We start from the raw sequence: 11516 nt of genomic DNA, 5'->3' as shown, positions 1-11516 counted from the left end.
GGCCATGGAGGTGTCCAGCAGAGTAGAAAGCCCTACTTGTATCACTGTTCACTGAAAACAACAGCTAGTGTAGTAGTGTGGATGATGAGAGGTGGATATTCTGAGAAGTGGTCAGAAATGCTGCCGCCGATCTCAGCTAACTAGTAGTTTGAACCCTAATACAAGCACGTCTCGAACCCATACCTGAACTGAACGTAAGTGTCCTGTGCAGTGTGCACCATCTTTTGTGATGATCTATGAAAGCCGGTGCCGGTGCCTGCTGTCCTGTCATACAGGGTGGCATACAAGCACTCAACCTGAGAAGACGAGAGACGTCTGCAGTCTGCTTCCTTTGTTTACATCGACCAGAAATGCAATAAAGATAAACGAAAAAACATGACACTCAAAGGCCAGTTTCAGGTTTAGTAGAAACGGCAGTGGATTAGCCAAACAACGACAGTGGTTTTAATTAAACAAAATTTTGAAGATTTCATTTTCACTAAACTTGCCCGTCTTCAAACATTCGATTGTGAGCATTGATCCGTAGATCAGAATTTCATCGTTTAAGCAAAGTTGTCAAAGCTCGTATACACAGAGGGCACAACTGTAGTAAGGATGATAACATGACACGGATGTGCTGCTCATGTTTTAAATCTCATTGTTACAAGATGGCTTAAAGGCCATTCTCCCCGTTCTTGTTAATGTTCGTGAGACATGAAGTATGTGAAGGCTTCAACATTAAGAAAAGAGAAGTTTCAGTTTATTTCCCAACAAGTTAATGATCCTGATATATCTCTAGTCTTAGATGTGCCAACAAGGTGGAACTCAACATATGATATGCTAGAAACTGGTATCAAGTTTCGTGATGCCTTTGTTCGGTTGAAGGAGCGTGACAGCTCATACAAGTTGTTGTATTGTGATCCAAATTCATATAATAAAGGGAGGCTAACTTCTGACTCCGCTACGCTTCGGCCCGTCGCCGGAGGCAGCCCCCCGCGGTACGGTACGGATCGTTGGCACCACCTATATATACATCTTGTAAGCCGCCGGCTAGGGTTTATCAGATTATAAGATAACCCACGGCGTTTGTAAACACCTCCCGATATAGTGAAGTTTTGCTGGCTGGCGCCCGTGGTTTTTTTCCCCTTCTGTGTTGGAAGGGGTTTTCCACGTTAAATCTTGTGTCCCCTGCGTGTGTTCTTGTTTCGTTCTTCGTTATTTGCTTGTCGCTTTTATAACAAGTGGTATCAGAGCCGTGTTTCAATCTAGGGTTTTGCGACATGTCTTCCTTGAAGTTCGATCTACCGCAGCTGGATTACACCACGAGATTTTTTCTATGGCAAGTGAAGATGAGGGCGATACTTACCCAATCTTCTGATCTGGATGAAGCTCTTGATGGATTTGGCAAGAAAGATGCCAAGACCTAGACCGACGATGAAAAGAGGAAAGACCGTAAGGCTTTTTCATTAATTCAGCTTCATCTATCCAACAATATCTTGCAGGAAGTGCTGGCTGAGAAATCCGCAACGGCGCTGTGGTTGAAACTGGAATCGATCTGCATGTCCAAAGATCTAACTAGTAAGATGCACGTGAAGATGAAGTTGTTCTCGCACAAGCTGCAAGAAGGTGCGTCAATGATGAATCACCTATCGATCTTTAAAGAGATCGTTTCGATTTGCTATCCATGGAGGTAAAATATGATGATGAGGATCTAGCTCTTATACTGTTAGTCTCGTTGCCTAATTCTTTTGCGAATTTTCGAGACACCTTGTTATACAGTCGTGATGAACTAACCCTTGCCGAAGTTTATGAGGCCCTCCAACAGAGGGAAAAGATGAAATCTATGGTGCAGGCAGAGGGTTCGTCATCTAAGGCAGAAGCACTCCAGGTCCGAGGCAGGACCGAGAACAGAAACAACAACTACAACAGAGATAAGAGCAAGACCGACAGAGGTCGCTCAAAGTCCAAGGGACGAGATGGTAAGTTCTGCAAGTATTGTAAGAAAACTAGCCACAATATTGATGATTCCTGGAAGTTGCAAAACAAAGAGAAAAGAAACGGTACTTACCAACCGAAAAACAAATCTGAGGGTGATGGTAAGACTGCTGTTGTATCCAGTGATAATTCTGATGGCGATTGCCTAGTTGTGTTTGCTGGTTGTGTTTCTGGTAATGATGAGTGGATCCTTGATTCTGCATGTTCGTTTCATATTTGCTGTAACAAAGACTGGTTCAGTTCTTATGAGTTTGTGCAGAGTGGAGATGTTGTGCGTATGGGAGATAACAACCCACGTGAGATCGTGGGTATTGGCTCCGTTCGTATCAAGATGCATGATGGCATGACACGCACTCGACAGCATGTTAGACACATACCGGCATGGCCGTAAATCTGATCTCTCTCGCACTCTTGATGTTGACGGGTACAAACACTCCGGTTCTCGCGGAGTTCTGAAGGTAACAAAAGGTTCTCTCGTTCACATGATTGGTGATATGAATTCTGCAAAGTTATATGTTCTTAGAGGTAGCACTTTGTCCGGTATTGCTCGTTGCTCGTTATTCCCGATGAACCCGGTAAAACTAACTCGTGGCATATGCGTCTTGGACATATGAGTGAACATGGCATGGCAGAATTGCACAGGAGAGACCTGCTAGATGGATGCAATTTGAGTAAGTTTGAGTTCTGTGAGCACTGCATTTTTGGTAAGCATAAAAGAGTTAAATTCAATGCTTCCGTTCATACCACCAAAGAGATTTTAGATTATGTGCATGATGATGTGTGGGGGCCTTCCCACAAGACTTCTCTTGGTGGTGCAAATTACATGCTTACTATCATAGATGATTACTCCAGAAAAGTGTGGCCTTTCTTTCTGAAACATAAATCTGATGTGTTTGATGCTTTCAGAAAGTGGAAAGTTATGGTAGAGAAGCAAACAGAAAAGAAAGTTAAATTGCTTCGCATCGACAATGGCATGGAGTTTTGTTCTACTCGTTTTCAATGATTATTGCAGCGATGAAGGCATTGTCGTGCACCACACCATCCCATATACTCCTCAGCAGAATGGTGTGGCGGAGAGGATGAACGGAACCATCATCTCCAAGGCTCGCCGCATGTTGTCCAATGCTGGTATGCATAGACGTTTCGGGCTGAAGAAGCCTCCACCGCTTGTTACTTGATAAACATGGCACCTTACATTCCGCTTGATAAGAAAACTCCTATTAAGGTATGGTCTAGTTCACCTGCTGATTATTCGCAGTTGAAAGTTTTCGGTTGCACTGCTTATGCACATGTTGATAATGGAAAGTTAGAGCCCAGGTTGTTAAGTGTGTGTTTCTTGGTTATGGTTCAGGAGTTAAGGCATATAACTTATGGAATCCTGAAACTAAGAAAGTTTTGCATAGCAGGAATGTAGTCTTTAATGAGGCTGTCATGTTTTATAAGAGTTCATCTACATATGTTACTGATGCTGTTGATTTTTCTGATAATTCTGATGATGAACAACAGAGGACTAGCGTGCAGGTGGAGCACGTGGAGGAGAAAGAAAATGATGTTGCTGAAAATGATAACACGGTTATTCAGCACTCACCACCTGTTTTGCAGCAAACAAATAGTTCCATTGCTGCTGATAGACCGAGGCGTAACAAAGGTCCACGTCCTCGTTTAATTGAAGAATGTAATCTTGTTCATCATGCTTTGAGTTGTGCTGAACAGGTGGAGCATGATACTGAACCTACTACATATACTGAGGCCGTTGCATCCGTTGACCACGTGAAGTGGATTTCTGCTATGCAAGAGGAGATGCAATCGCTTGACAAGAATGGCACATGGGATGTTGTGCCCTTGCCTAAACAGAAGAAGGTTGTCCGCTGTAAGTGGATATTTAATAGAAAGGAAGGTTTGTCTCCTAGTGAGCCTCCGAGGTTTAAGGCAAGGTTAGTAGCAAAAGGTTTCAGCCAAATTCCAGGTATTGATTATAATGATGTATTCTCTCCGGTTGTGAAGCATAGTTCCATTCGTGCATTCTTTGGTATTGTGGCTATGCGTGATCTTGAGCTTGAGCAGCTAGATGTAAAGACCGCTTTCCGCATGGTGAGCTTGAGGAGGAGATATACATGGACCAACCTCGAAGGTTTTGTTGTACCTGGTAAGGAGGATCTTGTTTGCAAGTTGAAGAGGTCCCTTTATGGTCCGAAACAGTCTCCAAGACAAGTGGTACAAAAGGTTTGATTCATTTATGCTTGCACATGACTTTAAGAGATCTAAGTATGATAGTTGTGTTTATATCAAGTTTGTCAATGGATCACCAATATACTTGCTGTTATATGTTGATGATATGTTGATTGCTGCCAAGAGCAAGAAAGAGATCACTATTTTGAAAGCACAATTAAGTAGTGAGTTTGAGATGAAGGATCTTGGTGCTGCTAAGAAAATACTAGGTATGAAAATTACAAGAGACAGAAAATCTAGTGTGTTATTTCTTAGTCAGCAAAATTACATTCAGAAAGTTCTTCATCGTTTTAATATGCATGATGCAAAGTCTGTTAGTACACCAATTGTTCTCACTTCAAATTGTCAGCATTGCAATGTCCTAGTACTGATGAAGATATTGAGTACATGTCTCGAGTTCCATATTCTAGTGTTGTTGGTTCCTTGATGTATGCCATGGTTTGTTCTCGTCCTGATTTATCATATGCTATGAGTTTGGTTAGTCGATACCTAGCTGATCCTGGTAAAGAACATTGGAGAGCTGTTCAGTGGATTTTCAGGTACCTTCGTGGCACATCCAAAGCTTGTTTGAAGTTTGGCAAGACCGGTGAGGGACTCGTAGGCTATGTGGATTCAGATTTTGCTGCCGATTTGGATAAGAGAAGATCCCTCACAGGTTATGTGTTCACTGTTGGTGGATGTGTCGTGAGTTGGAAGGCAACGTTACAATCTGTTGTTGCCCAATCTACAACCGAAGCAGTAATATATAGCAATTAATGAAGCCGGCAAAGAGTCCGTTTGGTTGAAAGGTTTGTATGCCGAGCTTTGTGGAGATGATTCTTGCATTAACTTGTTTTCTCGACAGCCAAAGTGCAATATACCTTACTAAAGATCAAATGTTCCATGAGAGGACAAAGCACATTGATATCAAGTACCATTATATTCGCGACATTGTTGCTCAAGGTAAACCGAAGGTATGCAAGATAAGTACTCATGATAATCCTGCTGATATGATGACAAAGCCAGCTCTCGTTTCCAAGTTTGAGCTTTGTTCGAGCTTGGTTGGTATAACTGTTTAGCCCAAGTAGCTGTTGGCGCCAGCAAGTGTTTTTCCTTTGTTGTTCAGGAGATTGTTGAAGTTCATGCTACAAGATAGAATTTGTCTCAAGGTGGAGTTTGTTGTATTGTGATCCAAATTCATATAATAAAGGGAGGCTAACTTCTGACGAGCGGAGCGAGGCCCGTCGCCCCCCCGCGCGGTACGGTACGGATCGTTGGCACCGCCTATATATACATCTTGTAAGCCGCCGGCTAGGGTTTATCAGATTATAAGATAACCCACGGCGTTTGTAAACACCTCCCGATATAGTGAAGTTTTGCTGGCTGGCGCCCGTGGTTTTTTCCCCTTCTGTGTTGAAAGGGGTTTTCCACGTTAAATCTTATGTCCCCTGCGTGTGTTCTTGTTTCGTTCTTCGTTATTTGCTTGTCGCTTTTATAACACAAGTTATACCCATCTAATGATGATTGAAGTCATGTTACAATACTGATGAATTGTTTAAAGGTCTTCAAAGAAGTCACACTCGGAACCTCTGGTACCAAATTTCTAACAGCAAGTCTATATTTCAATGACTTTTGTGCAATCTAACTTCTTTTACTTGAGTGGCAGTCCAGTTTCAAAAATGGCGCTGGCAATGAAGGAAAAATTTGAGAAATATTGTGGTGTTGCTAACAAATTTATCATTGCAACTATTCTTGACCCCCGTTACAAACTAAAATCTATTGAGTAATTTTATGGGCTGCTTTATGGTGGTTTGGAGGTTGAGATTAAAATTGTGTCCGTAAAGAAATGCTTTCAGGATCTCTTATAGGATGAAATTTTGATGTACAGATCAATGTTCACAACTGAATTTTTGAAGCCGGGGAAGTTTAGTGGGAACCCAATGTTCAAAAGTTTGTTTAGTTAAAACCACTGTCATTGTTTAGTTAATCCACCATCTTTAAGTTGGTTCAGATTTCATCCTCAAACTTCAAAAACCGATCGAAGTTACCTCTTTCTCCAAAAAGAAAATCATAGCCAAAAGAAAACCACCTGAAACATTCCGACGCGGGACGAACGAACGAAACCGAGACCCAAAAGCAATCAAGAAAAACATCGAATAACAGGCTTGGCCCACTCAAGCAGGGCAGGGTACGCGGCGCGAGGCTTGCACGCAACAATTAACTGTGTATAGGAATTGTGGCGTACTAGTGCTATAGGCGAAACGCGAAATGCCAACGGTAGCTAAAAATTCGAACATAATAGTATGGGCCGAGCCCATTTATTGCAGACGGTATGCGGTGACTCCAAGAGTTGCCGCTGAAGGCATCATATTGGGGGAGTGGCTATATGCCGACCGGGTCGGCACATACGGCGTGACCCCTCTGACCCGGCGGCTGTTAATTGGCCGCAACTTATCGGGCAAACCCCTTTTTTTCTTTTCTTATTCTTTATTATTTTTCTATTTATAGTTTGTTTTAAAAAACAAATATTTTTCAGTTTATTTTATGATTTTAAAATTTTATATTCATAGATTTTTTATAATGTTTGTTTTTAAAATTGTTGAAAATTAAAAAATCGTTTAGAATTCAAAAATTATTTCAAATTTCAGATATAAACTTTTTTCAAAAAAATTCAATTTTTTAAATTTTCGAAAAAATATATTTTTATTTTAAATAAAAAAGAAACGGAAAAGAAAAAAAGAAAGAAAATCGCTTAACCGGGCCGGCCCGACCTGGTCAGCATATAGCACATTGGGGCTTCCTCAACTAGGGATTGCCTCGTACCCGGTATCTCTCGGGCCGTCGGCAACGAGGAGCCAGCCCCACGGACGTGGCTGTCCTGGGCCGCGTGTTGTTGGGTCGTGCGAGGAGTTAGGAGAGCCGTTGGATGCAGGGAACGGCAGATTGGATGCAACCCCCTCCCATGTAGTGAGGGGCGCCGGCTATGCCACCCCGCCGCCGCGCGCTCAGCTGCGGAAAGAGACCGGCAATCTTGATACGAGATGGTGCAGATGAAAATCCGCTCAAGCTGGATTCCTCGTCTCTTTAACTTCGCCACCTCTCTTGCCTCAGCCCGCCGCTTCTCCTCTACAGCTCGACCACTTCTCGATGCATCTGGCACACGACGCAGGAGGCCATCAGCTCTTGTTCCACATGATTCTGCAAGCTTTCCTCCAGCCGTTTCACCTAGCCGTCGTGTTTCCCGGTGAGTTCTCCTTATCTCATGTCAAAGTTCATCATGCCTTTAGTTGGTTTCTTACTGGGATCTGGATCGTGACCAAGTTTGCAAATTTATTTACGGTTCTTATGTTTGTTTTAATTTTAATTAAGGAGGGGGAGGGGGGGGGGGGGCTTCACTTAATCCCACATGACTCCAAAACCAGAGAAAAGATGCTAAACAAGTAGAATTTCAGGCTTAGATATAGTATTGCACTAAAATTTCAATCCTGACTGATGATACCATTTTATTTGTGTTGGATGCTGAAAATTCGCTTTTTGTACTCTTTGTGATAGATTTCCTCATCGATACCAGTACATGACCAGCAGCAGTGGAGTACAAGGCGAGGACTTGCGTAAACCCCCTTCTGCGAAGAATTTTATTATTTCTCTGGCCAAGCACTCTGAAAATACCCAAGGCATGGAAAACGTAGAGACTGCTGACACAACCAAGGTCATTACACGTTATAGTTATCTCCCTCCTGCCAGTGTTGTTGAAGATGAGAGGAGAGCAAGCAGGAATGTCGTTTTTGGTGATGAGGATGCTTATAGGAAAACCTTGGAGGTCATGGATAGCAAACCTGATACATCAGAAGAAATTGTGGACATATCGGGTTATGAGCTGAGCAGTGTGGATAAGGAGAGCTGGGCTGTGGAGGTACCTGATTACCCCATGGAAGATGTACCCACTATAGATATTTTGCCAAATAGCAGCCATCGTGATGGTTCCATATACAGCGGCACACAAGACTGGAAAAGAAGTTATCATATTGCTGATCGCAATGAGAGTAAGCGATCAGTCTCTCTTCCTACTCCATCTGTTCCATAAATCTCGTTGTTTTTGAACTAAAACCGACAAGAATTATGGAACGGGTGTATATTTTTTATGTGTCATTAGAGCATTTTTCAAGCTATAGGGTCAACTGATGTGTTCTCTGCTGAAATCTCAACGTGAATTTTGCTTTACTCTGGTTACTTCTATTAGTTGATGGCGGTGTGATGGCACATATACAGATAAATCTTGTAAAATGTTACCCAGGGGTTTCAGTGCTCAGTGTTTGCAAAAGTAGGAGAAATCTAACCACATCGCCTTTAGCGAATTTGCCTTTAGCGAATTTCAGCTTTTATTGGCCACTGTCTTTGTCTGTCCCTGTCAGTCCTCATTTATTACCCCTAACCTATCTAGCCCTGGGCATATTAAGCACCACTTGTTTCTTATTACTAATCCAAAACTGTACCACTGATTCAAAACTACTGCCTACATGGACTCCTCAGACTTTAGCTAGATCTGCCCACTTTCTATTAGAAACCACACATTGGAAAAACAGTATGTTGGATGGATTCCTTGTCTGTACAGAACAAACATGATCAAACTTGGACTCCTCGAAACAGGCTTTCGCCCCGCTTTATAAACTTGGACTCCTGATATTACTCTCTTTTCCTTGGGGTTTCCTAGAAGAAAAACTTTCCGAGGGAGCAGAATTCCTACTAGAAAGAACATTGATAGTTTCAACTTATTAGACGAGAGGGAGATTTCCGATAGTACTACGGAACCTTAAATGGCATATTTACTTTTTGTATGGCAAGCATTTCTTTCTTTTAATATTTCCCAATTATAATTAGACTTGTATTTTTCTATGAAGCTCGGCTGGAGGCAATGATGTTTTCAGATCCCACAGATTGCTTCATGTACGACGGAGAATGTGCGTCACACTCAAGTCGTCACATGTTCCAAATTTTGTCATTAAGGTTGGCTAAAATTCCTGTGGAGCATGACTCAGTCCAGTTGTATGGATACATAGCAGTACGGGATTATCCAGATACATCACTTAATTATATCGTCAATGTTAGCAAGGATGATCCCATCATCGTGGAGCAGGTGTGCACATCTATACATGTCTGCAATTATTTTGATGAATAACTCTAATAATAACCCATCCACAGACCTTGCGCTAGCTGGACCCAATCTGCCAACAGTACATGGATGCATTTGGGCCCATGGGCTCTCATTGAGCCACACAAAAATATGGCCCATGACCATAAGCCACTAGCTTACAGAGTTTTATATATTGTAAAATGATGATTTACTATAAAAACATATCTAATGTGTGAAACTAAGTATCACATAGTCCAAACAAAATCAAATAGAGTTATGGACTCTTGGTTGCTACCAAGTAAACCTCACGAAATTGATTTCATTGATTTGTAGGCATATGGAGATGGATAGCATTAATGGTCCCACCTCTACATTCTTTTCTCTAATCATTTCTTACATGCTTACATAAATAAGTTTGGATTGAAATCAAAATCAAATAAATAGCTGGGGCTGATTTTCTTCTCTAACACTGTTATGTTTGTTAGATATGCTACAAAATGTCCAGGCTGTCAGTTATAAAACATTTCTTGAACTTAAGTCTAAATATTGCTACCAGTGAAACATCATAAGGGGAGTATGGACTTTTCTTACTTTTATTTGATTTGGCAGGGTTCTCTCATCAACATGGCTGGCCCTAAGCGAGGGATCCAATTTATCAGTCCTGTTCTGATTGAATATGACATGAAGATCAAGACAGGTGAACACGGGAAAGAAGATCTACAGCTGATCGATGGTGTATCACACTTAGATCCCTTAGAAACAAGTGACTGCAGCCCATTCACACTTCGCATCCAAGGCGATTGTGGTGCAATTGACATAGGTGCATCACGTCTTAGCTTTTCAGTTGAGGCGACAATAGAAGTTGTCATATCACAAGTGCAAACCAGTTTCAGTATGCATCTCGGTTGTTTTACCAGTGGGTTACATGAGGAAATCCGGCTCTTTGATGGTTCTATTGGCGAGTCATGTGGCTTAAAGAGGTCTGTGGTTGCTGTACAGAAGCATGCTCAGATGGAACTGAAGTTCAAGGTAGCTGTAGACCCATGCATCCCTGCTGAATATTGCTGTTCCTTCGAGGCAAACAAGCATGGGCGTGCTACTCAAGAGATAAAGACGGGGTTTGCATTAATCGCAGTGAAAGTGACTTGGTCTACTTTGGAAGAATTGTAACAACCTTAGACTGAACTTTTCAAAAATAAAATGTTGGGTCTATGATGAATGGGCCAGTAGTAGGCCAAGAAGCTAGGGCAGTTTAGTGTTGCTGGCCTGTGGTGGCACCCAAACACTCTACTAATAATGTTATATCTGCCTGAGATTTAGATCAGCTTGTAATCAAACCAGTGTAATAAGTAAACGTTTCAGCTGTCCACTTACATATCCAGTCCACGATAATGCCACGCTCCGGTATTTGCTTTAACCGGTATTTGCTTTAACGACAGTGACTTATTTTTTTTTAAGGCTAAGTGCACTTTGGTTCCTTAAGTTCTGCAAAAATCCACATTTGGCCCATCAACTCTATTTTGGTATAACCTGTCCTCAAACATTAAAAAAAATGTATATATATCATCACTGACAGCTGTCTAATAAAGTTTGGCCGGTTTTGATTGTCTTGGACCACCAAAGCCATACGCCGGCGAGCGCCGCCACGCTTGATGAGGGCATGTGCCGCTTGCACATTAAGCGAGCGATGTTAATCGTTCACGATGCGTTCTTCCTCGCCTTAGCTTCCCGACCAGCGACCGTGTGCGGGCGAGGGCCGCCAGGCCCGATGATGGTCCGCCTCGCCACACACAGGCGGCTGCGCAACACGTCCTCTCGGTTAGGGATTTTCATACAGCCGAGGGACTCGCCGCTGGAGAAGGCGGAGGCTGCACCCTTAAGGCCTTGTTTGGTATTATAGGTTTTGTGGCGATTGTTGCACAGCAAACTGTGAACCTGAATTTCAGCCTCAACACCAGCACATTGCACTTGAGACGATGATGGGTTACCATTGGCACCTGTGAGATTAGCACGGTAATCATTCCGACGTCCATGGCAGCGTTCGTTGCGGTAATTGTAATCACCGCCACGGAACCCATTGCCTCCATAGAACTCACCACCGATGCCGGGAACTCCTCCTTCAAAACCATTAAAATTGCCACCATCATTGAAACATTTGAATGTCATGTAACCATTGTTGCGACCCTAATACCCTCGGCCCCCT

At 42.5% G+C, this 11516-nt stretch overlaps 1 protein-coding gene across 1 annotated transcript; it reads left to right on the top strand.

The window, feature by feature from the left end:
• Window positions 1-7168: 7168 nt before the first annotated feature.
• On the top strand, window positions 7169-10746 carry LOC124654544. The gene is made up of 4 exons (XM_047193541.1): window positions 7169-7426; window positions 7735-8225; window positions 9081-9316; window positions 9923-10746. Exons 1-4 carry the CDS (start codon window positions 7224-7226, stop codon window positions 10481-10483), a joined length of 1491 nt encoding a protein of 496 aa, XP_047049497.1. The 5' UTR covers window positions 7169-7223; the 3' UTR covers window positions 10484-10746.
• The last annotated feature ends 770 nt before the right edge of the window (window positions 10747-11516 follow it).

This window comes from Lolium rigidum, chromosome 5 (genome assembly GCF_022539505.1).
Source record: "Lolium rigidum isolate FL_2022 chromosome 5, APGP_CSIRO_Lrig_0.1, whole genome shotgun sequence".
In the NCBI taxonomy this organism is placed as follows: Eukaryota; Viridiplantae; Streptophyta; class Magnoliopsida; order Poales; family Poaceae; genus Lolium; species Lolium rigidum.
This window is presented reverse-complemented; position numbering and strand designations above follow the sequence as displayed.